Raw genomic sequence first — 25,915 nt, forward strand, 5'->3', positions numbered from 1 at the left:
CAAAGAGGAAAAATATAGGGTAGGAAGAAAGGTAAAGGGGTGGGAGGAGTGGGGGTAGGAATGGCTAAGGAAGGCAGGGTAGGGAAGGGGGATAGTTTCTTGACCTCCGATCTCCTTCCTGGTGGATTTAGTCTTATCTCTCTTTACCCCACCCTCCATCTCCTTTCTTTTTTTTCTTCACCCATAGCTTCTCCTTTTCTTCTGACCTTTCTGAGATAATTCCTTTTAATTAGGTTGAATTAGTCTAAATTTTTATACTTTTTATTTTCTTGAATCATATAATCATTAAATGGTTGCCAATCCATCCTCTCGTGTCTCAATAATTGTGTTAATTTATCCGTGTTCATGACTTCTAGGATTATTTATTTATTTACTTGTATACTGCTTTTCTTACCGGGGGGGGGGGGGGGATATGACATATATATGGCAAAATTCAATGCCTCACATACATAAAAACCTAACATAAAACAATAGTGACATACAACTATCAATTAAATCATAAAACACAACGACATTTAAACATTAAAACTTGGGAGTTAATATAAAGTTCTCAAATAGAGAACATATCAGATATTAAACTGATAAGAACAGATACTACACTTGATCTTAGCCAAAAGGCCGAGAAGCGATAACTTGGGAGTTAAAAACATATTCATATAAACATTAAAATCACATACACTGTTCCCTCACTTATTGCAGGAGTTACATTCCATAAGTGAAAAAGCACGAAACAGGGACGCGCCCCTCCCCTCCCCTGGTGGCGACCATCCGGCCACCCCCTCACCCTCTTTACCTTCCTCCTCCTGGCCATTGCTGGGGCCTCTTGCTGCCAAGTGGCAGCAAGAAGCCCCGGCAATGACCATGAGGAGGAAAAGGAAAGTAAAGAGGGTGAGGAGGGAGGAAGAGCCGCCCCCTCGCCCTCTTTACCTTGCTCCTCCTGGTCGTCGCTGGGGCCTCTTGCTGTTGTGGCGTACTGTGTTCCCTCTATATATATATATATATATATATATATATATATATATATATATATACACACACACACACACACACACACACACACACACACACTGTGAAGCAGCGAGTCCACAGTAAGTGAACCACAAAGTAGTGAGGGAACACTGTAATCCAACAATCCTAGTCCAGGGCTGTTCCAAATATCAATATCTATTGCAAATAATCCTGATAATTCCTTGTATTGCTCACTGCCCAAAAGCTTGGTCCCATAACCAAGTTTTTATTTTTTTCTGAAGGCCAGGGGAGAGGGTGCTGATCTAATTTCACTGTTCCATAGCCAAGGAGCCACTACTGAGAAGGCCCCATCTCTCATCCCCACCAGTCATGCCTGCAAGGGAGGTGGGACCAAGGCAGGGAGCCATAGCCCTTTCAAAACATGTTCACTTAGTGCTAGTAGTCAACATGAAGCAAAGTTTGAAATAAAAGAGGGAAGTTCATCTGTTTTTTAAAAATGGAAGGCACAAAAAGCAGCAAACCCAATCTTTAGAAATAACTTCTCTACAAAGGACACAGGCAAGATTTTACCTATCTCTCTGGGACTTGGCCAGACTGGCTGGTGAGAAGACAATGTGGAGAAGAGGGTGTCCGGCAACTCTGACATGAGCATGTCAGTGCTAAAGAGAGAGTCCAGTTCCATTGGGACCGGAGTCTCCCTGCCATAGCTCTCATTCTGCCAGAGCAGCATATCGTCATCCTGCAGAAGAGGAAAGGAAACTATTAAATGAGAGGGCCAGCAGTTGAACACAACTAGCAATGAGTCCATAAGGCATAAAGCCTAACAATTCATCCACATTTGAGAGAATTGTTATTGGCTACCTTTGCTAGTTGTACTATGCCACAGTTAGCATCTGAAACTGAAAAATCTGCAATTGTATTTAGCTTTTAATCACCAAGAAACTTTTTGTCCTTATCAATACTTGATAGATCCAGGCCTTGATTTTTTTTTATATGTCAATACTGGGACTTTTCCCTAAACAAATAAAACCAAGAAAAACTCAACACCTACCCGGACCAAACTGGAAAGGTCTTCATCTTTGTGCTTCTGCAACTGGAAAGGAAAAGGAAAAAATTGTTTTCATAATTACATTGCAGTTCTTGAACAAGATGTGGTTTTTTTTTCATATCTGTAGACCAGCCTTCCTGACCCTGGAGATGGGAGATAAACTTTGTGTCCAATGAACATCAGGAAGGCAACAAGTTGGGGAAGACTGTTTAGGGCCCCAAACTCCCTTTTTAGGAGGAATTTTTACTGGCTTGAATCAAAGGAACCTATAATCTTATTATTTGATTATCCTGTCTGACCAACTCACTTGAGCCACAGCTTTATGAGTAACACAAAAATACACAAATGGGGAAAACGTTACCACTACAGTAGAGTCTCACTTATCCAACATAAACGGACTGGCACAACACTGGATAAGCAAAAATGTTGGATAACAAGGAGGGATTAACGAAAAGTCTATTAAACATCAAATTTTGTTATATTTTTACAAATTAAGCACCAAAACATCATGTTTTACAACAAAGAAAAAACAATTCAATACAAGGTAACGTTATGTAGTAATTACTGTATATTTGAATTTAGCACCACAACATTGCAATGTATTGAAACTGCGCTGGATCCGGGCGGGAGGCAAACTGCATTGGATAATGCAGAACGTTGGATGAGCGAAGGTTGGATAAGCAAGACTCTACTGTACTTCATCATTCCACAGCATGTGACTTCAACCAAAGCAATTTAATTGCTGATTCTTATTTTCTCTGTTTTCACAATTCAGTTCTTTCATTGAAAAAACCTTGTCATGCTTGCTTAAGGCAATTCACTTTTTCCACCTTAAAAGAACAGCTGTAAGTAAGCATACCCTTTTTTTGAAGTACGTTCTCCACTTGTGATACTCTCGGATCACAATTTCTATCCGTCGTTTCCAATATTTCCCTTCTGTCGCAATAGCCTAAAACAAATCATAAAAATTGAGGGAGGAGGAGGGACATGATTGAAACAAAAAAGACCGGGAGTTTGCACTTGGCCTCTACGGAGTTCTCATTCATACTTGCATACACATTCACTCACATAGTATAGCACAAGAAGCAAGGAGACACAGGAAGCATGAAAGCAAACTGAAGCTTCTGTCTGACCTACCTCAGGACGACGGTGCTCATCTACCTCCACAGAGCCATCCAAGGGAGTCACAAAATGGCACACAGGGTTCTTCCGCTTCTCCAGATCTACAAGAGAATTGAGAGCACTCTCAGAGCATAACCAGACCCTGTCCTGGGTCTTCTTCCCCAAGGCTCTTGCATACAACAGCTGGGGAATGGAAGACTTCTGCATTTAACCAAGTTCAGACAACAGGTTCCAGTAGATAACACTTGTACTTCTGCCCTCCCTGTGGATGCAATGTTCCTTGTTCTTTGTGTAACAACACTGACCTATTACAGCTTTTAAATACTTAATATGTAAAAGAAATAACATGTTACACAGGTCACAAATTGATGGATGCTTTCTGTCAAACACACAAAAACAGAGCCAGAGTGCTTGCTACTTACATTGGATGTACCAGGCCCTCCAGATGGCGTTGTTGAGCCGGATTTTGTCCCTGCATTGAAGCTTGAGGCCCTTGAAATTCTTCCACTTTGGAGAGACCAATTTGCCACTGCAACAAAGGACAGAACAGTAATCGTTTTAAAATAAAGATACTTATGAAAGTAAGCAGATCGGTAGGGTTGGCAATGCTGAAAGCAATCCAGCACCTTACACCAGAGCTTCCGCTCCAGAGCTAACTGAGACAGCAGACAGATTGTGGTGAACTTGTGATTGAACTCAGAACCTGTTTCTTTTGGATACTAACATAACTTCGTATCAGGACGACTATGAAGCTGTTTCAAACTAAGTTATTAGGGCTGGGTGCAACAGGCTCTCTCTTTTGTCAATTACCCAATGGAAGACTTTTTATTATTTTCTAGCTAAACCCGACCACCCTTCGCTGTGGCCCAGTCTGATATGAAATAAATGAGATAGTAAGTAAAAGTATTGCTGTCAACATAGATTCACCGAAAAAACACATCATTCAATTCAACACCCTGCCTTGCATTGCTGTGTCTATGTGAAAGGAAAGGAAAGGAAAGAAAAATAGGTTTTTAACAGAATTCATTTTTATTGTAAAGCTAGTGGTTTGACTACATTTTGGGTTGTCCATTTTCTGCATAAACATAAAGATCAGATGGTTTAATGACTCTGGAGCATGCGACGTATAAGTGCCCCTGGGAGAAGCAATTGTTTTCTAAATTCAAACCGCACACTTGTAAAGATTTCCCCTTTATTTTATTGACAATCATAGCAAACGCAAGGTGTATTGGAAATTGAAGTCGTTAGTACTTTAATGCCATGTTGGTCAGAATAAATGGTATGCTAATAGCAACCAAACACAGCTAAGCTTTCATTTCTTATACTGCTGAAGTGAAATGACAGCTGCTCTGTGATTGGGTGGCATTTCTTATACTAGGTTCTTGTGGGTTTTTTCGAGCTATAGGGCCATGTTCTAGAGGCATTTCTCCTGACATTTCGCCTGCATCTATGGCAAGCATCCTCAGAGGTAGTAAGGTCTGTTGGAATTAGGACAATGGGTTTATATATCTGTGGAATGGCTGGGGTGGGGCAAAGAGCTCTTCTCTGCTGGAGCTAGGTGTGAATGTTTCAACTGACCACCTTCATTAGCATTTGAAGGCCTGGCTGAGCCTGAGAAAATCTTTTGTTGAGAGGTGTTAAGATGTGCCTGGTTGTTTCCTCTCTGTTGTTTTGCTGTTGTAATTTTAGAGTTTTTTAATACTGGTAGCCAGATTTTGTTCATTTTCATGGTCTCTTCCTTTCTGTTGAAATTGTCCACATGCTTGTGGATTTCAATGGCTTCTCTGTGTAGTCTGACATGGTGGTTGTTGGTGTGGTCCAACATTTCTGTGTTCTCAAATAATATGCTGTGTCCAGGCTGGTTCATCAGGTGCTCTGCTATGGCTGATTTCTCTGGTTGAAGTAGTCTGCAGTGCCTTTCATGTTCCTTGATTCGTGTTTGGGCAATGCTGCGTTTGGTGGTCCCTATGTAGACTTGTCCACAGCTGCATGGTATACAGTAGACTCCTGCGGAGGTGAGAGGATCCCTCTTGTCCTTTGCTGAACGTAGCATTTGTTGGATTTTCTTGGTGGGTTTGTAGATTGTTTGTATGTTGTGTTCCCTCATCAGCTTCCCTCTGAGGATGCTTGCCATAGATGCAGGCGAAACGTCAGGAGAAAATGCCTCTAGAACATGGCCCTATAGCCCGAAAAAAACCCACAAGAACCTAGTGATTCCAGCCATGAAAGCCTTCGACAATACATTTCTTATACTGCTGAGGTAAAAGGAAAGCTGTTTAGTGAGAGGTTGTTATTTCTTTTACTGCTGAGGCAAAAGGAAAGCTACACAGCAATTGGTTGCTAGAACTCAGTTTTCATTTGTTATACTGCTGAGGTAAAACGAAAGCTAAGCTGTGAATGGGTGCTTTGGGCATCACAGATTCCATTGTGCCTATTCCTGGACTGCCAGCTTTATGCTAAATACATGTGTATATTCGAATGCAACGTTGTGTAAAAATTAAATTTTACTATAAAAACACGCATGTTTTGGAATACTATGTTGTGTCAAGTCAATCGACCGACTACTTTTCGAGTTCTGTGAGCACAAACATACGCAGGCTGAGATTTTATATATAAAGATTTTGTGTCAAAAGCATTGCATAAAATGTTGGAAATGGGTTGGAAAGATTATCTGTTTACAAGACACATTGCCCAGGGGACGCCCAACTGTATTTACTCAGTCTTCGAGGAGGCTCTTTCTGTGTCTAAAGACTGAGAAAGTGGCTAACCCCAGCCTCCTGGCACACATTAGAGAGCTGGTCCAGAAATCTATATATATAAAAATGCTCTGTGCATAATGAGTACCTTAAAAACAAAAGAACGAAGGAACGAAATCACACCAAATTTGGCAACAAAACATCTCACAACACAAAAAGTGACCATCACTCAAAAAATTATAGAACTCCCCTGACCAACAGAAAACACTGGAAGTGTTTGGTGGGCATTGACCTTGAGTTTTGGAGCTGTAGTTCACCTACATCTAGAGAGCACTGTGGACTCAAACAATGATGGATCTGGACCAAATTTGGCATGAATACTCAATATGCCCAAATATAAACACAGATGGAGTTTGGGGGAAATAGGCCTTGACATTTGGGAGTTGTAGTTACTGGGATTTATAGTTCACTTACAATCAAGGAGCATTCCAAACCTCACCAACGATAGAATTGGGCCAAACATCCCACACAAAACCCCCATGACCAACAGAAAATATTGTGTTTCCTGGTGGTCTTTGGTGACCCTTCTGACACCCCCTGGTGACCCCCCCCCCTTGGTGTGTTGACTTCTCAGGTTGAGAAATGCTGCCTTAAGGCCATCCAGTCCAATCAAAGCCCTCCTGACAAAGAGCCATCCAGCCATTCACACACACACACACACACACGTATGTATGTATATGGCAGATGCAGTATCAAAGATTTGAAAGGGACCCCTAAAGAAGGACAATGATATGTTGCATATTCCAGAGTAGACAAACCAGACAATCTCCACATCAACACTGGCAAAGAAACAGCAAGAAATATTGTTTACCCACAACCATAAAGAAATTGCATATATTAGAAACCAACACTTTCTCATTACTTTATTTTCCAGATCACCAGACTGGGCCACAGCAACGCGTGGCAGGGGACGGCTAGTATTATAATAAACTGAAGGCAGCGATGACAAGCATCTACAATGGGTTCTGCTGGTAGCCAAGGAACACTGTTGGTAACCTTAGTCTTGATATAAAACCCTGCCCACTCCAATATTCCCTGATCTCTCGGCTGCTAACCCTTTTAAAATTCAACAAAACCTAATCGCAACAGGGACAATTTCAGTCAATTGGCTGCATTACAGTTCCAAAATCTAGTTGTTTTCTCTTTCTATCTAAACAGGTTTGGCTGTAAAATATCTGGAGTGAAGCTCCTGGCCCTTAAAGGCAAAACTGCTTTGTAAATAGGTTTCTGGTGACTCAGTGCCATATTGTGGACTCTCAAGCTTACAAATGACCCATTGACAATTACCTTGCCTGAAGGTGTGAGTAAATTCCCACCCCTGGATTGAATGGCATAAGGACTTTTATAGGACAAGAGTAAAGGCATAATGGCAGTAAGATATTCCTCTAGCTATGTATTTGCTTCTTCTCTCCTGCAAAGTTACCGCAGCTCCTACTCATCTCTCCCGCAGCAGTATTTTCATTCCCCATTCAATTTTATAGAAGGGCCATAAAAAGCAGTTTTCTTTCCTAGACATCACTACCCAGGGACATTAAGGGGAAGAAAGGCAGAAACGAGAAAAGTCTGCCACATTTGTCTCTTGAGACACTAAGGTATTCTTTCTCACTGGCTCCTCCTAACAAACAATAGCTATATATCTCCACCAGCAACACCAGTTCCAATCCTCTAAAGAAGAAATCAAGTTCTAAGTCCAAGTTTATGGTGGGTCAGATAATAATTAATCAATAATCCAAGAGGGAGGTTGCATGCAATACTTCAATTAACCTGCACCTTCTAAGGTGATTTTCTTTTTAAAGTTACCAAATCTCAACAGCAGCTTCCCTTTAATCCTATATTTCTTACAATCAGTATCATGTTTTTTTTAAGCAATGCAATTTTTTCTGCTTTAAACCAAACACACAAGCACATGCCCCAAGAAGACAAAGAGATTCCCTGAACATACTATCTATTTCAACATTTTGATCTGTTGCCATAAAACAAATGATTGGTTGGCAGCCGAGGGTCCCCAGGTAGGTTATATCCATCTGTTGGAGAACACAGAAGTGCTGGACCACTCTAACAACTACCATGTCAGCCTACACAGAGAAGTCATTGAAATCCACAAGCATGTGGACAATTTCAACAAAAAGGAGGAAACCATGAAAATGAACAAAAGCTGGCTACCAGTATTTAAAAGGCTAAAATCAGGACAGTAAATAAAGAGCAACACTCAGAAACAGGGGAATTACAGGCAGAAAACAATCAGAACCAGCTAGCACATCCCAACAAAAGATTCCTCCAGGCAGGAAGCAGCCGAGCTTTGAAGCTGCAAGGTCATTCAATACTAATCAAGATGGCCAACTGCAACATTCGGACTTGCCTCCAAAAGAAAAGTTATTTTTCCCACCCTGCACATCATTCCACAGATATATAAACCCCACTTGCCAAGTTTCCAACAGACCTCACAACCTCTGAGGATGCCTGCCATAGATGCGGGCGAAACGCCAGGAGAGAATGCTTCTGGAACATGGCCAGACAGACTGGAAAACTCACAGCAACCCTTTTACTCTGAACATGTGTACATATATAACAATTGCTCTGCATACTTCATACGAAGTAGAAGAAACAAACTATAAGGCAAAGGAAAGACCATGACAATGATACACGATTTTGGGAGAAACATTTTTCAAACAGTAAAGAAAGGATCAGCAAAGTCTTTTCATGTACACAATGCGAAATCAAACAGTCAGACAATAGACAAATATAGAGGGAAAACTAGACCTCCCCCATTCAAACTACTAGCTTTGAGGAATGATTCCTTTTGTATGAAAACATGCACATACACACAAAGACAGGGAACCACTGGAACCTTTTGTCCACTTGGCATATTAGTGTTCTCTAGGCAGGGATTTTCAATTTGAGGCAAAGCAGTATTTAAAATTATCTTGAAGGAAGACAGCTAGGCCAATTCTGCAAGATCTAAAGTTCACATGTAAAAGATTTGGCCCAAATTTAGCTCCATTCTAGCAGAGAGATACAGACAAATCTTGGCAGAAAAAGGCTGTTATGTTCTGACTTACGCTGTTCCCGGATGGAAGCCACTCATAAACTTGCTGAACGGACGGCACCCAGGTTGTGACCCAGACTATCCAAAGGCTCATTCTCAATGCACAGCTTGCAATAAGCAAGTGCTTCTATGCCACACTTTGTGTGATCTGCACCTTGCCCCCTCTGGACCAAAGGAAAGGGCATTGCATCGGTTTGGTATTACCTAGTTAATTAATATTAACTGGACACACTAAAGCCAATTGAGGCAATTATTCTCCCATACCAAAGTCTAAAAGACACTTTGAACTTTTCTGCTCATATCTTTTTTTTTAAAATAACCTAATCTTTTTCTGGACCAATGGATGTGTGAATTCAACTGTCTTAGAGCCAAAACCAACAATATTTCTTCCAACAAAGGTTCATTCAGAGCGTCAGATAAGATCGCTAGCTTATTGTACTCCAGAGCAAAAAGGCAGCCGCGTAGGACAAAAACATTCCTGTATTGAGCCAATAAGAATTGTTATTTTCCCCCTGTCTGGGGAGTTTCAATGAAGTCCAAACTCTCCCACTGACATGCATTCACTCTGTAAAACATCTGGAAAGCAAAGCTCCAATCGCAGCTAAAAGGTCCAGGCACAATCTGCTTTTCTCAGCTGCCTGAAGTATATGAGAAAAAGCACTGTAGCAAAAGTAAGACTTTGAGGAGGGGATGCAGAGAAGCAGAGTTAGTTACAGCTAGTAGTAAACACTCAGAATTATGAGTTCTCTCAAACGCATCTAGAGTTGCAGTACACAGAAGGCAAAACATTTAAGTCACCTGCCGATATTCTATGACAATCATTCACTCCATCAGCACCAGATAATTATTTGGAAATCCCTCTCTAACTTGGATTCAGAATACTACCAAAGAGACAAAGACAGGGCTTTTTTTTAGTAAGCTGAATGCTTGTCCTCTTCACACAAAGTGCCACACCTGACTGTCACAGAAAAATGGCAAAAACAAGGAGTATATAAACCAAGGAAATGGATGTTGACATATCATTGGGAGAGACAGAATACAGTTCACCAGAGGGCAAGCCAACGTAAATCCTTGCGGTAAATAACAAACATTACTCATTTTGGCATTAAAGCAGAATGTGAAATACCTTTCGCTGTCTCTGCCGCTCACCTTCTTCAGATTGTGACTGAGTAGGGAGCTCAGAAAAAATTAAGGCCAACCGTGAAATAAAATTAATACGTTTAAGACCTAACAATCAGAGTTTTTCATATAAGATCATAAGAAGCCAGCTATTTAAAAAGCTCAGAAGCCAGAGGTTTTCACTTCACTTTGAGCCAGTTACATGCAGTTTCTTCTATGAAAACTGCTTCAAAAACGATCATTAGCTGAACCATTGAGCTGCAGAACAACATGTCCCAAATAGTGAAAAATAGCCAGAATGGCCTCCCTCCCTGTTGTCCCTCCGGCTGCAGGCTAAAACATATGGCTGAAGTGAGAATTGAACCAGGAAGGCTGTACCGCAATGGCCGAGCATACAGAAGCTCTCAGGTTCATTCCTTGGCTTCTCCAATTTAAACAAAGATTGGATGATGGCACATAATTGCATGAAACTCTGTGTCCCTGACATCCTTGAGACACGCTGCCAGCCTGAGCAGACAATGCTGGGACTTAGGAACAAATAGTCTGACCAGGCATCAGATAGCTTCATATTCTCCAATGTCTTTCCAGCTTGCAGCCTACACTCACAGAAGAAAATGTAGCTGTGCAAAACACCCAGTTATAGGACATTTTAGGCAATGCTTGAATTTAAACAATTTGAGGAGGTTCCATCCTCAACCTTTATAAAAATGGGAGCCACATTGTCTTTTCCCAAATCTCTAGGGCAGCAGGGAGAGCTACTGCTTCATGCTTGATACTTCAGGATTTCCTCTCCAACTCTCAATCTGGGATGAGAAAAACAGAGGGGCAACTCAGAACAAAACTTTCCTTTTCCCTCACCACCCAAGTTATTTTCATTTCCCTTCTTGCTGGCTACCTCTAAAAATAACCATTGTAATCCCAGCACTTTTTCCTTCCTCTCTCTTTCCATTCGCCTAATCTTGTTGGAGCTTCAGGGTGAAGAGGAGACGAGATTAGGGGAGGTAAAACAGCTGTTTTGTTAATACTGGGGTGAGACAAAGAGTTTTGGCGCTGATACAACCGGTAGCAAGCTCCTGATCTAATTAAAGCTTCCAGACGTTGCTATATTTGCGGCAGCTAATGAATACAGTGACCACAGGGTTGCAGCCATGCTCTTCATAGGCCATGCTGCACTTCACATTCAAAATCCCAGTTTAGCATTCAATCTCATTTGTAAAGACTGAAATATGAACTATGAAAAGATGTGGTCGCATGACTAAATTTGAGTTTCAAGGGATTTTGTCTGAAATGCCAATAGTGTCAAGCTCAGCCAACTCAAGTTTTAGCAACGGAGGTACTAAGAAAATGCATCTTGTCTCCTGACGTCATGCTGTGATGAGGAAAAGTGTCACCTGCCAGCATCCAGTTACCTATTCAACTATTCTAAGGTCTTCCTCCTGTTTTTTTTTTTCTGGGATTAAAATCATAAAGCGATGAGCTAAAACGCGCCACAGCGGAGTTGCTTTACAAGTCAGAGAGCCCCTCTAAATCAAGTATTAATTGCTATTTGGCAACTAACCCAGCCCTTGAGCATTCTGAAGACCCCAGCTACACACCAGCCTTCAAGGCTATGAAGCAGCTGTAGAGATAAGGTTTCCAATAATTGGGAGGCACCGACCAAAGTAGCTTAAGTGGACTTCCTCAAAACAACCTCATTTCAATTATTTATTCACTTCTTTCTGACCCTGAGTGGAAAGGAGTGCAAAGATTTCCTGACTTCATAGAACTGTTTACTACATGCAACAGGTGGAGAAACCTGAAGCTGGACCTTCTGTCACTGAGGATAATGTAACATTCTCCACACAACACGACAAGCCTATAAATACACCAAAGACTACAAGGATCTTATTCTAAAAGTCTATTTGAGGTTCCAGAAAATCACATATCAAAGAACCAGCTCACCTCTCTCACCCCAAGTCTGTTCACAATGCAAATTCTTTTGGGCACAGAAGGGAAAAAAACCTACTTTGATTACTGCTCAAAGCAGCCAAAGGTTCAAGAACTTACCTAGGAAGCACCTATTCAGTTAGAAATATCACAAACATTCAACCCAACAAGAGCCAGATTTGGCATTAGATCACGGAAAGCCTAAAATGTCAGTCTGGAACAAAAACAAGAGGGGTAGCCAAAAAAACCTTCCAAAATGACAATGTGTGTTATTGAAAATGAACAATATCAAGCCAGCCAATGAGACTTAGTGAATGTGTGACATTGGACAGCTTTATCTGAACTGTATACTGAGCTCATAAAACAAAAACAAAAAAAGCAAACACTTCTCACTTGCAGTAGAGCTCAGACCTATTGCACCTGAAAGAGTACTGTGCTGGGCACACAGCCGCCCTTTCATTAAATGAAAAGGAGAAGGAATGAATGCTTTGACATGCTTTACATACTTGGAGCACTTCTCCTATCACCTGCCGCTTCTATGTTGGTCAACAAGACCTGCAAGGGCCGAGACAGACCCTGGTCCTTTAAGGGCCGCTAGGAGAGGAGAAGTTGTCCCTCTCTTTGGCATCCTTGGCTTTTAGATTGCTTATTCAACCTCTCCTGTTGTCATTATGGGAAGCGGAATTGGCACCATAAGCAGGACACATAGAACATTTCCGCAATAAGTTGTCCTACTGATAGCTGTCCACGGTAAAACACATTTTTGCCACAAGGACCGAGATGAAAACACCATGTCATCTTGAGAACTATATGCCTAATCTCTGCCCTCACTCCTGGAAGGATTTCCTTGGGTGAGAACCAGAACTGAACCACCCACCTGGGTTTTACCAGGAAGACTGTTAAGAGCAAGACATGTAGATATTCAGTCATGCTATATAATTTTCCACATGGAAGCTTTACCAGGAATCATTTCCACCATCCCCATATCTCCCATCAGGACAAAAAACAACAATAGGGCTGCTTTTAAAATCAAATTCAGCCATCGGTGTCAACTTTTGAGATAAACTTGTTGCTGATTTACAAACAAGAGATGGTAACCATTCAGATGAATGGTTACCATCCAGAACTCTTTTAGAAGACCTTGAAAGTTAGATGTTAGAAGTAACTAGACTACTTGTGAAACACTACTCTTTTGGGGTGGCAAGGACACAATTGAATGACTTTCTGAAAGCCTCTTGAACAACATTTTCTCATTATTCCTAAAACATTGGTTTGTGGGAATTCAACCGGGGCCACTTTTGTTTCAAGTAAATTTTTACATTTTTCAGGTGTAGTCCATTTTAAAGGGAAAAGTAACTTGTTGTTCCTAATACACTGCTCTCTAAAAAAGGAAACGAAACAAATGTACTATGCATACAGTTTGTTTTTGACTGTAAACCATGTACCCAGCTCTTGTCAATTCCTGATCTTCCAGAGCACTCTCTGGTCAGGGACACACTCGAAAAAGAGAAGCACAAAGGTATTCTCACGGTGCTAGAGCAGCAATGGCCCAGGCGGCATTATTATTATTATTATTAAACTTTATTTGTACCCCGCTAGCATCTCCCGAAGGACTCGATGCGGCTTACAAAGGCCAAGGCCTCAACACACAATACATCTGAAGCATTACACAAAGCGCCCAACCCTTGCAACTTGGAACAGTTGGACATACTGAATTTGTGCATAGTCAAGGTCAAGGGCATGCAATCTAAACATTCAATCCTCACACTGGCGCCAAAGGAAATTACATTTGAAAACTAACACTGAAAAGGAGGCAAAGCTACTAGATGAGGTGGTGCTTTTAGGTCTCATATTCTGTTCCAAAACACGAACAGCCTGCATCCTACATAGAAGTATTGTAGCTCTTGTTCATGCAGCAGTTTTCTAGGTTTGCCATTACCTTCGTCTGAGGCTGAGCGTGTGACTCACCCAAGGACTCAAAACTCTTATCTCCCAGGATATTAGTCACTCAAACCACTACACTTCACTGGCTCTAACCATTTCATGTGTACCCTTTGCCTGTTTAAAGAATGTAGGTATATCCCTTGTGATTCTACGAACATTAAAGCATGGGCAAACACTAGTTTACTTTGTATTCTGCTGTTTTAAGATGGTCTAGGTTATTTTATTTTCATCTCCAAATCAGTTTACCTTTATGTTCTGTGAAAATCAGCCACCTGGGTCAGATGTGGGAGAGTGCCCTATGAATCCTTTAAATAATACAAAAGGCAGGTTGCAGGGAGAAGAGGCTTCAGGAAATACAGCCCAAAGGCTCACTGAGATTTCTAGGTCGTGCAGAAATTAAATGTGAATGTGCTTTTGTCCTTGGCAATGTAAGTGGCGGCTTCAAGTGGAATGACAAGTTTGTTCTCAGAATCTCAAACGTCATCAACCTGAAGCCGCTCTTCAGATACTGGGACAGAAGGGAGTGATGAGAAGTCAAGCGGTGCTCCACTTAGCACATCAGAGCCATTCACCTTATCAAGTGGCACTTCATTATCCTATAAATGTGGCGAGTGCCAGTGAAAGGAAGGCGTGCAGCCAGTGCGGTGGTGCCAGCAATTGCTGGCAGCCAGCAGAGCAGCCATGGGACAGAGCGGCAAATCCCCATACCTCTGACAAACTTGACAGAATGAGCAAAGCCATTTGCTTGTCTGCTGAGCGAAAGGCATGTAAACAGATTATGAACCCAATTTTCCCCTTGTCCTTTTGCGGAGCAGCACAGTGCATTGTGTAAACCATCCAGCTCTCTGACTGTCTTTTGGTGGGGCAAAAAGGTGTGTGCCTTTCAAAAAAGTATTCATTGTACACCAAAAGCAAAAATTAAGTATCAGGATGAAAAACAATAATATGTACAATAAAACATTTGTGTTTTTTTCCTCTTACCACAGGATAGCTTCGAGACTGAGTCGGATCTGGAACAAGAAATGCTGACAGGCAAACTATGCACAAATGCATACAACAGATCTCCAACTATGTATTTTAAAAGGAATGTGGAGTTAGTACTCGCCTGATTTACAGATTGTTTGGACCTGTCTTTCTCAACCTTTTTACCCTGTATGAACAATTGAAATAACATTCAGATCTTTGGGAAACCTTACATAAAAATTATATCTAAGGATTTAAAAAAAAGGGGGGGGGGGTTCACTCATAGTCTCTCATGGAAGCCAAGCAGGGAAAAGGTTTACAGTCTCCTGCCACACCCACAGTATGCCCTGAAAATGCAATGGACTATGGTATTTATTTAGGAGACAGAAAATTGCTAGGTATAGTTCTGCTGTAGAGATCTGTTTATCACAGAATATTTCTGCCTGGGAAAGAAAGTTTGATCATGGCAGGCAACTTTAAGCGAGACGAAGCATATTGCTATTGATTCCAATGGGTCTCCAAAAAGCCCAACATCTGGACTGTACCTACTGCATTTATCTGATTCTGTGCCTCCCTCTACCACTTCTGTAGCGAAAGGCCCCATCTACACCGCTATATAATCCAGTTTAAGGATGCAGATTGACTCATATAATCCAGTACAATATGATTCAATCTGCATTACAGGAGTCCACACTGGCCATTACTATACAGTTCAAGCTGGATTATATGCAGGGCTATAGCAAGCGGGGGGGGGGGGGGGGTTCACCTTCCCCCAAATTTTCAGGTTAAAAAAGGCCTGGTTTACTCATGAATTTTAACCAGTTAACCAAATCCCCATGCTAAGTCTATGAGAAGCAAAAATTAAACTTCCCTCCAGAATTGCAATCACTACCTCAAGCAAATTTTGACAATTTATTCATACTGTCATTACTTGTAGCAATAGCTGATATAATGGAAGCAACCAAGTTGGCCCAGCCATAACTGGCAGACAAAGCCTAAGGCATGGAAGGTGGGGGATTTGAAGGCTCTATGAAGGAGACCAGACTTGGTGGGGGAAGTTGACAGGGGTGGAGCTGCAGGCTATTTAAGGCTGCTCTGCCCCCCTGCTGTGCTCTTGGCCTCAGCATGATGGAGGAGGCAGGTTCCTGATGGGGGATTAGGCCTTTCCTTCCTTGCTCCCCCCTCCCCCTTTCCATATAGTAGGGTTCCCATTGCTATGACTATATACAGGTCATTTTCAACTCTTAAGCATTTGAAAACATACATAAGCAGCACAATGGGGCAGGAAAGGCTGACTGAACTTGCACTCTTGAGTGTCCACTGAAGTTTATCAATGGAACCTGATTTCTGTCAAAAAGTTTTGACACAGTTTTCAACTAGTCATTTCTAGTTATTTAAAGACTTGAAACTTTGTAATTAAAATAGAAAAATGATTTAATTACACCTAGATAAAATGTAGAATGAACCATACTATTTAAATTATTTTGTTTTATGGAACTACTCTGCATGATTCGCTTAAAAAAGTTTCATTCCCCCCCCCCCTCATTTTTTTTCTGGCTATGGACCTGATTATATGGCAGTGTAGATGGGGGTCAAATAAAAGTTATTAACATGACTTTATCCTTATTCCCCTCCACTCTTTCATATTATCAACTGCCTCCTGGTTTGGCTTAACTGATATGGCCAATTTCCTCCACAACGTGTTCCTTCCACTTGTGGTTTCTTACAGAACACTGAATGACAGTTATTTAGCTGTTATTTATTGTTAGTTATTTAGCACCATCAGAGCAAATCTGCTGGACAACACCCAAATTGCGCTGCAGAGCTCCTTCATACAATAAAGCAAGGTGGATTTTGTCAAGTAATTTAATCCGAGACAACTGCTTATCTTACTTTCAAACAAAGAAGGCACAATGTGGTTGCACCTGAAGAGGTGCTGGAGGCCTTTCAGCAGGACCTGAAGCTTCTGATCTTTTCTCCTCATGTTTACTTTGGTGTGGTTATCCAACCTAGAAGTACCGTATCGCAAGGCAACTCTTTTATTGTTGCCATATAGAAACAAAACAGTTTTTCCTACACACAATCAGGAACTTTCAGGAATTCTATGCAAGAACAGAAGCAACTTTCTAAAGCAGTAACTACATGCTATTTCTGTATTTGTTCATGCACTGGTTGTAGAATCTCGCTTTGAAATTTAACACTGAAGACTTGGAAGTTGTGCAACGGTGTCCAGGTGCATATGCGCAATTCTACGGAGGCTTATCAGAAGTCATACCTTCAACTGTAATCACAGGGCTTCAGCATTTAGTTGGCAAGCCAAGCCATTGCTTGGAAATCGTTTGATTTATGCAAAAACTATTGATGACAAGCACTGTCTTAGCAGAAGCATTCTCCACTTTCAGTCACAAAGGAAGATATGTATTTTTTTGTGTAGTACATACACCTGGTTCTAATAGGAATTATCTCAGTGTCTGTAGGAGGGGACGTGCCTGACATTTCACAATATACAAAGGCTGACTAAGGAAGGAAAAACAAAACTTTACCTGCAAAGAGCTCAGGGAAAAAAACATTTCACAAGCAGGAAAGCCCTGAAAACACTCCTAGAAATGGAAGTCAGGAGGTCCAAACACATTGCATCATACTAATATGCAAAACTATACGGCAGGCTATTTTAACGCATATATAACTTCCTGCAGGCAACGGGGTTGGATGCTGGAGGAACAGAATGCCGTCTGTTTTTGTTTTTATGACTTCTCCAAATGGGAGCTGTGCCACAGGGATCACCAAGTGGATGGGCTGCATAGAGATGACTGGAGAAAGAGGAATGACCAATAACCAGGGTATTCTATGGCATCAGACTAGAAACAGAAAGCCTGGGTTCAAATCACTACTTATCACATGACACTTCTTGGGTGACCTCAGGATATCTCTTAGATCAACTTACTTCACAGGGTTGCAGTGATGACAAAATGGAATGGAGAAGTCATACATGCAGTTCTATGCTCCATGAAGAAAGAGTATAATTAAATTTAATGTCTAATAACATTCAATGCAAGTAACTGTTGCAACAGTTCCCCATCTTAGGGCCCTTCCACACAACCATATAGCCCAGAATATCAAGGCAGAATAACCCACAATATCTGTTTTGAACTGGGTTATCTGACTCCACACTGCCATATATCCCAATTCAAAGCAGAAAATGTGGGATTTTATGCAGCTGTGTGGAAGGGGCCCTAGAAGAGTTTGCAAAGTTGGGATAGGCTCAGAAATAAGCCACACTGCATTCAATAAGGCTGATAAAAGTGTATGTGTGAAATACAACAGAACGGTATTATACTATATTACAACCAGAATGCCATTAAACTCAAAAGATTTTTGTATTTTCACCCCTTGATTGATATGCCAGAACGACAGCAGCTCCAGAGCCTCCACCCTTTCCCAGTTTAGAAAACTTCCCAGACATTCACAATTATGAAACGCAGTCAAACCACAAAATGGAATCTTGTGGCAGCTTGAAAACAAATGACTTCTGGAGTGATATTTAGATCACAAGCTATGCTAGAAGCAAACTTGCCCTAGACAGTTGATATACAGCAGCTTTCATAAACAAAGTTGAGATTCTTGGGTTATGCAAGCTGCTCTTTTTCAAGTAGCCAATTCATACACAGGAAGGATATTCCTCTCTGACTTGAACTCTGCATTCCTATAACAAGAACTAGGTGCAATTGATTGCAATAGGACCCAAATCAGAGTACAAGGCATAGGACCGACTACAAGGCATTGAGGAATATACAGGTTTTAATTGCCATATTTTTTATTTAATGTATATCCTGTCTTTCTCCCAAGATGGGGTCTACGGCAGAATAAAGGGCAAATTTTCTCTCGTGTTTCAACAAATGATCTTTCAGAAGCATACAAATGCATTCGTTATACTTAACTTGCTTCTTTTGGTGTTGCTTCCAGTCTCTGCCCTGGTTTATCCCAGAACACTATCCCTGACTCTGAACATCAAGAAGAAATGAAACAATGTGCCCAACCATGGAACAGACTAACACTTGAAATCATGCACTCAACTCATTAGAAGCTTAAATGATAAATGTATTCACACACTGAGAGGGACTCAAAAAGTCCTCTGATTAGTACATGAAAGTTTCTTTCTGTTCCACCAAATCTGCTACATTTGTGCATTATTATTTCTTTTTTTAAATCTTCATAATTAAAAATAAAATGTTTTGCTATCCTTTATTGCTTTGTGAAGAGCTATACAGGCATCAGCTGTTATTGCTATGTTAATTAGTGACAGATTTAGCCATGAAGAGGCGAGACAGCTAATCAGTTCAGAAAACGGTCAGTCTGCTGCGTGCCTTAAGACCAAGCATTTGACAGGTTGACCCTGGCCAGAGAGAGACTGAACCATGCTCACCAACAGTGTATCTGTGGCTATCATCCTTATCTGTACAGAACCATGATCCACCACCAAACTATGACACCATTAAAGAAAACACTAGGATCAGCTCTGTCTTAAGTTACACTCATGAGACCTGCAGCAAGCATACATATAAGCACACAAAACATAATTACCGTACAGAAAAATGTCCCTAGCTACGCCATCCCAATTCTCCTTATGTTCGTCGTTTATGACAGCTTCTTTCTCTGATCATTCTGCAAACAATCCTTAACTTAATACAAGTGGATGGCTATTTACAAGCCTACAGAGCTATTGTAAGACTTACATTTAGGGGCTCAAATTTAAGTCTCAGGATCAGGGCTTTATCCACATAATTGAAGTGAAATTGTGGAGGAGAGAGAGGAGAAAGTATCTCTTAATGCATTCTGTTTGAGAGTATAAAATATGGCAACACAGAGTCGAACAATAATAACATCTTGGGACAAAAGGAACACATGAAATTGAATTAACTTAAAAACACTGAATGTCTCCTTTACTAACAAGCTGTTGATCCAATCAAAATCGTACCAAAATCTCAGACCACCATAGTAGAAACAATTACTGAAATTTAGACTGTCACTCTATGAGATACTGTATATAGGGATGACGATACTAAGTCAATCATAATGGTGAAGTCAATGACAAATATGATTTTCTTTCCTCAGCTATTATTTTTGTCCCTTGTCTTTAGAAGGATGCGTTAATATTGTTTGTGATTCTGAAGGGAGTTCAGAATCCGGAGCACACTGTCACCTATTCTAGAGCAGGTTAATGAACTAGCATAGAAACGCCTACATTGATCCAGTTGCGTGCTTTACCCCTTTAAGCCGTGTTGACGATGCTCTTATCTGTTAAGGAGACTTTGCTTAAGATAGACGCATACCAGGTTGGTACATCAGAGGGAAGGTAAGGGGGTTAACATAGGCATTAGTTAGTCTAAGCCTCTGAATCTTGTTTGCTGAGGTTGCCCAAACTAACAGATGCCAAAAATCACCTCTGTTAACTCTCACCAGCAAAATGAAATGTGAAAATAGCATTATGATGCACTATCTTGACACTACTTTGCTTCTAGAAACCTTCTTCCCATCCTTGGTCCCTTCAACAGGAGAAAAGAAAATTATTACAAGGGCTACACCTTCAAAATTGAGTAAAACTAACATTGACAAACTCTTTTATGAAACAGCTGGGAAGTTTTCCATCCACAGCAGGGAGACTGTTGCCACAAAGCATTCTGAGACAAAGGAAATATAAACGTGCCAGTGTTATCGCCGCTGAACCAGCCACAGCTCAAGCTGATCTTTCGCTTCATTGTTGTCATACTTTAGTCTTTAGGCGGCAGTTACAACAATGCTTCTGGAATCTTTGGCAATCTCAAAAGAGAGAGATTATAAAGTCCTGTAGATCTCATTGTTTCAGCAGGTGATGTTTCGCAGGTGCACAGCATAGGACAAACAATGTGCGGGCTGGATTTGTTAATCATCCATTTATCCCCAGAATAATACTAGCGTGCCTTGAAAAAAGAGCCACCTTCACAAACAAAAAACACCACAGCTTCACAACCTATGCGAAACAATGTAATTAAAACAGGCTGTTTTGGAATTCGCTCCCTACATAAATCATTTAAATAAACTTGCCTTAAACAAAAGCACAACCCTTGGGTTTAAAGATCAGACTAAAGGCCTATCTGGTCCAGCACTCAAACAAATGGAAAGTTCATAACTTTGACTAAAGGGCGACACCATGTTCCTGTCTGCCACCTCTAATAAATTGCTATCATGAGTAACAGTCATGAGACTTTGTATCTTTCATGAACAAGATGCATTTCTTTTTAAAGCCATCCAAATAAGCTGCCATCCATACATCTTACAGTCAATGCCACAATGTAAGAAGAAATGCTTCTTTTGACTGCCCTGAACTTCTCGCCATTTGGCGCCACTGGCTCACCCTCCCTTCTAGCATTATGAAATAGGGAGAAAAACTTCTGATTTATCTACTTTTTCCATACCATGCAGGAGTCTAAGTGTTGCATTTCCTCATAGGAAAGGGTCCTGTCTTTCAGATTACTGGCTCGAGTCCAGCCCAGTTCCCTGAAAGAGAGGGGTCTTGGAAAAAGGAGGTTTCCTTTGCTCACGGCAATATGGTGGCAGACCTTGCTTGTTGATGTCCGACCAGCCAACAGGAAGCAGGAACTACACAAGTCTCCATTTTGATCCTGTGAGACTGTTCATGTCTATCATTACATCTCAGCTGACTTTTCCACAGCTCACGTTCCAGAGCTGGGATCAACAAGCATTGAGACAGAGTTACCTATGGGGATATTATATAGCCTGTAACTGGAATTCCCAGCCATTCTGCTCACCTTGGCCCAGGATCAGCCTTTCATTCAAAACCGCTTTTCACACTTTGTCACATATACGTTCTCACTGTTACACAAACAAAGGAAATGATACGGTGCTGGGAAAATTGAAACCTATGTTTTTCTTGCAATTCGCACATTGAGCACATCAAAAGCAAATTGCTGGGTTGAACTAGTGAAAGATTTCTAACTGTATAGAGCTTTTGACAAAGAGTTGCATTTAATTGTTTCGGCAAATCCAGAGGCATATAGAACCAAGAGCTGGCTACTTACAGGACAAAGCAGACCCTCATAACCCTTGTAAGGGCCCTTCCAGGCAGCCATATAACTCAGAATATCAAGGAAGAAAATCCCACAATATCTGCTTTGAGCTGAGTTATCTGAGTTCACACTGCCATATCTTCCAGTTCAAAACAGACAATGTGGGATTTCATTCAGCTGTGTGGAAGGGGCCTAAGAGAGACCCAATACATTTGTTAGTATTTTCTTTTGAATTATTCATTAATTACACCAAACAATCCTCATTTCGCAGGCTTTTAGAGCAGAGGTGGGTAATGTAGGCAGATGCAAGGACATTTTAAAGGATTTTAACTGTTTATTATTCATTAGTACCATGGATGTTTTAATGTTTTTGTATTTTAAATTGTATTGAAATACTTTTAATGTGAGCTGCTTTGAGTCTTCTTTGTAGAGAGAAATAAGCATAACATAATAAATTTTATGCCTTGGGACTCTCCATGGTCCACATGGATGACTGAATTAAAACAAAAACAGTGCCAGGAAACCCACTTCTGTTGGGGAAAAAAATCATATTTTATTGGTAAACAATGCTACCTATTTACAGGGATACTGTTACACCTGGATAGATGCACAACTTGTTTTTACCAGAAAAAAAGGCCAGACTCAGGATCCTGGGAAGCATTGAGGGCCACATATACATCTTGGGACAAAGGGCATATGGGCCAACCCTTATTTTAAAGGATGCAAACATCCCCATGGTCTCTATTGTATGAATCCCTGTGGAACAGCCCTTGCTTTCTTGTTTTCCTGATACCTTCAGGAAAATAAAGAGGAGAATTTTAGAAACCACAGAAGACAGACTGCCAGGAAGGAAACCAAGCACAAGTTCTGTTTCCTAGTTCAGTTCATATCCTGAAGGGCCAGGCTGGGGGAGCCAAACAGAATGCCAAAAGATAGCCCTCTGGAACTGAACCACAGCTTGGCTTTCCTTCACAACTTCTTATGGTTTTTTGCTCCCATATCCTTCAAGGCTCGGGAGCCTTACCTTCCAGGGTTGTTGTGAAGACAAGGGAATTATCTTGGGCAGTGGTTCTCAACCTGTGGGTCCCCAGATGTTTGAACCGTCAACTCCCAGAAATCCTAACAGCTAGTAAACTGGCTGGGATTTCTGGGAGTTGTAGGCCAAAACACCTGGGGACCCAAAAGTTGAGAACCACTGACCTAGGGAATCATAATAATCCTTTCATTTGAAAGACACATGTCTATCTTTGTTAGGCAATAAAGACTGATAATACTCACAGTGTATCTTACTGTGAGTGCTCACCCTTTACTGACACTAGAAAACAACTAGACGTTTTGGAAAAAAATGGATTCTGATTACACTATGTAACAAAATTGGAAACCATTTTCTGTTCCTTACTTTGAAAATGTTATTTCCTGTTGAATTGTGCAGTCTTTACTTTGAAAGTAGTTGTTCTACTCCAGAAACGTTGCTGTTTTTGTGGCTGACAGGAGTACTATTATTGCTTTCAATCTAGGCCAGTGGTTACAAACCTGTGGTCCGTAGACTACCAGTGGTCCACAAAAACTAAAATATGGTCCACGACCTCACCATTACTACACCGTTTTAACAAGAGTTACTAGTCTCGAAAAACCCTTTTATAGTGACAAGGCTTATTAAATATGGTTTTCTGTGGACGAGCAGATGGCAACTAATGGATGGCATATGCTCTCTATCAAAAACTAGAGCTGATGTGGTCTATCCAATGCAATTTTCTGAATCAGCACCCCAAATAACCAATCCAAAACTAAAGTTGATCAAAAATGGATTTGTAACCCTTTTGGTACTAATGCTAGAGAGCGGTTCCTGGTTAAAAAGAAAAGGTTGGGAACTACTGGTCTAGGCACTTGTTTTGTAATTTTCCTTCATGAAAATATGCCATTTTAAACCTTTCTGTGTGCAAAGTTTTTGCAGTTTGATAAACCTTTTCCTGTCTTTTTTTATGATAGAACCAATTTGGGAATTAATATTTTGATCTCAGGAACAAAAGTTGTGTTATGTTGTGTTATTAGTAGGTAGGTTTTCTGCAAAGCAGGATAGGTAAGAGAGGTGTAAACTGGCCGTAAGTTTCACTCATTGCTGAGAAGAAGAGGGAAAGAGACATTGATCTGGAGCCTTCCTTTCTTTTTTTTTCCTTCCTGCTTTTTTCCTATGTATGCTCTGTAATGCCTTTGGGAATCTTCAGTAAAAACTCAGCGCCTCCCCCCCCCCCCCAAAAAAAAACCTATAGCATGATGGTTCTCAACCTGTAGATCCCCCAGGTGTTTTGGCCCACAACTCCCAGAAATCCCAGCCAGTTTACAAGCTGTTAGGATTTCTGGGAGTTGAATGCCAAAACATCTGGGGACCCACAGGTTGAGAACCATTGCTATAGCACATCTATATTATTTTTGCAAAGTAACATTTACACCTCACCATCCTGGAATCTCTCTTCATATACACCCTTCATATCTAAATACTTGATTTCCTTTTTGTGTCTAAAAGCATATACCCTTATGCCTTATGAACTCTGAAATGTTTACGTTTCCATATTTCCACTAAAAAAACCCAAACATATCCACCCTTAGTGTTCCACACTTCGAGACAATTATGTTTTGGATGATTTTTTTTGTGCTGTGTTTTAATTCCCTTTTAACGTTTGCATATTTGTACATTTTCAATTGTATCCTCAAGCTTTGCTGTCAAGCCATCCCCTTTGGAAGGATCAAGCGGGGTATAAATAAATAGAATCACAATTTCTTTGGATGTGTTTCCCCTCAGGAAAACAAAAAAAAAATCAACACCTTTCATATCTCAATATTCCGGACTCTTTCTTTGGACATGTTACCCCTTGGAAAAGAAGGCAGATGTCCTCAAAGATTTCTTTGGGGCGTGTCTCCCCCCAGAAGGCATATTATTCACCCTCCTTATCCAAAGATTCTGGAATGTTTTTGGCACATTTCCCTTCACAAAACATATATACCCTTAATATGATTTTGGATTCTTTTGGGAAAGTACTTTCCTCTTTCTTTTGGGGCACATTTCCCCTCAGAAATGTGTCTGTATACCCTGGATGTCTGACTTATCTGACACGTCTAGAATCTTTCCTTCGAGGGGTTTCCCCTCAGAAAAGGCAGGTATGTTTCAACATTTTTAACACATTTTCCCTCAAATAAAGGTCTCTCAAGCAGGCCTGGCCCAACTTGGGCCCTCCAGGATTTGGGGACTTCAACTCCCACAATTCCTAGCTGCTTCAGGCCCCTTCCTTTTTCCTTTTGAAGTGCCCAACTCCTGGAGGGCCCAAGTTGGGCCAGGCCTGCTCTGAAGCCTTGGCCTCACCTGTAGGCCAGGGTCATGCACTCGAAGAGCTTGGTGAGCGAGGCGTCAATGCTGAGCCGCCCTCCGCCGCCGCCGCCTCCTCCGCCGCCTCCCGGGCCTCCTCCGCCGGCTCCTCCGCCTCCAGGCCCGTCTCCCCCGCCGCCCTCCTCGCCCCCCGCCGCCGCCGCCGCCGCCCCAAAGCGGTAGGTCTGGCAGGTTTGCTCGTTGACCGTGTCGAAGTCGTAGCCCTTCTTGGGCGGGTGCTCGCTGTGCGGCGAGGAGAGCATGAAGTGGCCCGAGTGGATGATCTGCGCCGGGCGCCCAGGCCTGCCCTCGCCGCCCGGGCTGCACCGCCGCGCCCCTCCACGCCGCCCGCGCCCGCGCCCCGCCGGGCAGCTCCCGGGCTCCTCCCCGCTGCTCTCCGAGGACGACGACGACGAGTCCTCCGCCACCAGCGGCGCCCGGCGGGACGAAGGGGCCGAGAGCAGGCGGAACCGGCCCGCCCGCGTGGACACCTCGGCCGCCATGCCAAACCACCGGGGAGGAAGGCAGCGAGCGCTGGCAGCACAGGCCTCCGCTCCTCAACACCGCCGCCTCTGTCTGAACAGCCAGGCCAGCCCC

General features: G+C 41.8%; 1 protein-coding gene and 1 pseudogene across 4 annotated transcripts in view; both read right to left on the reverse strand.

Annotated features, from left to right (window-relative positions):
• The window catches only part of MLXIP (MLX interacting protein), a 60,635-nt gene extending 34,720 nt beyond the window's left edge, over positions 1–25,915 (reverse strand). For 3 of the 4 annotated variants that reach the window (XM_060785979.2, XM_060785978.2, XM_060785976.2), the window contains exons 1-6: positions 25,316–25,915; positions 3,562–3,668; positions 3,155–3,240; positions 2,877–2,966; positions 2,021–2,062; positions 1,540–1,708 (exon numbers count right to left, since the gene is read on the reverse strand). In XM_060785979.2, the coding sequence (XP_060641962.2) occupies positions 1,540–1,708; positions 2,021–2,062; positions 2,877–2,966; positions 3,155–3,240; positions 3,562–3,668; positions 25,316–25,821 (1,000 nt within the window). In that variant the 5' untranslated portion in view covers positions 25,822–25,915. Of the gene's footprint in view, positions 1–1,539; positions 1,709–2,020; positions 2,063–2,876; positions 2,967–3,154; positions 3,241–3,561; positions 3,669–8,954; positions 9,049–25,315 lie in introns of those variants that run through there. The other variant, XM_060785980.2, reaches the window with a different exon arrangement.
• On the reverse strand, positions 525–630 carry LOC137095029 (U2 spliceosomal RNA; annotated as a pseudogene).

Source organism: Anolis sagrei, chromosome X, assembly GCF_037176765.1.
Source record: "Anolis sagrei isolate rAnoSag1 chromosome X, rAnoSag1.mat, whole genome shotgun sequence".
NCBI lineage: Eukaryota > Metazoa > Chordata > Lepidosauria > Squamata > Dactyloidae > Anolis > Anolis sagrei.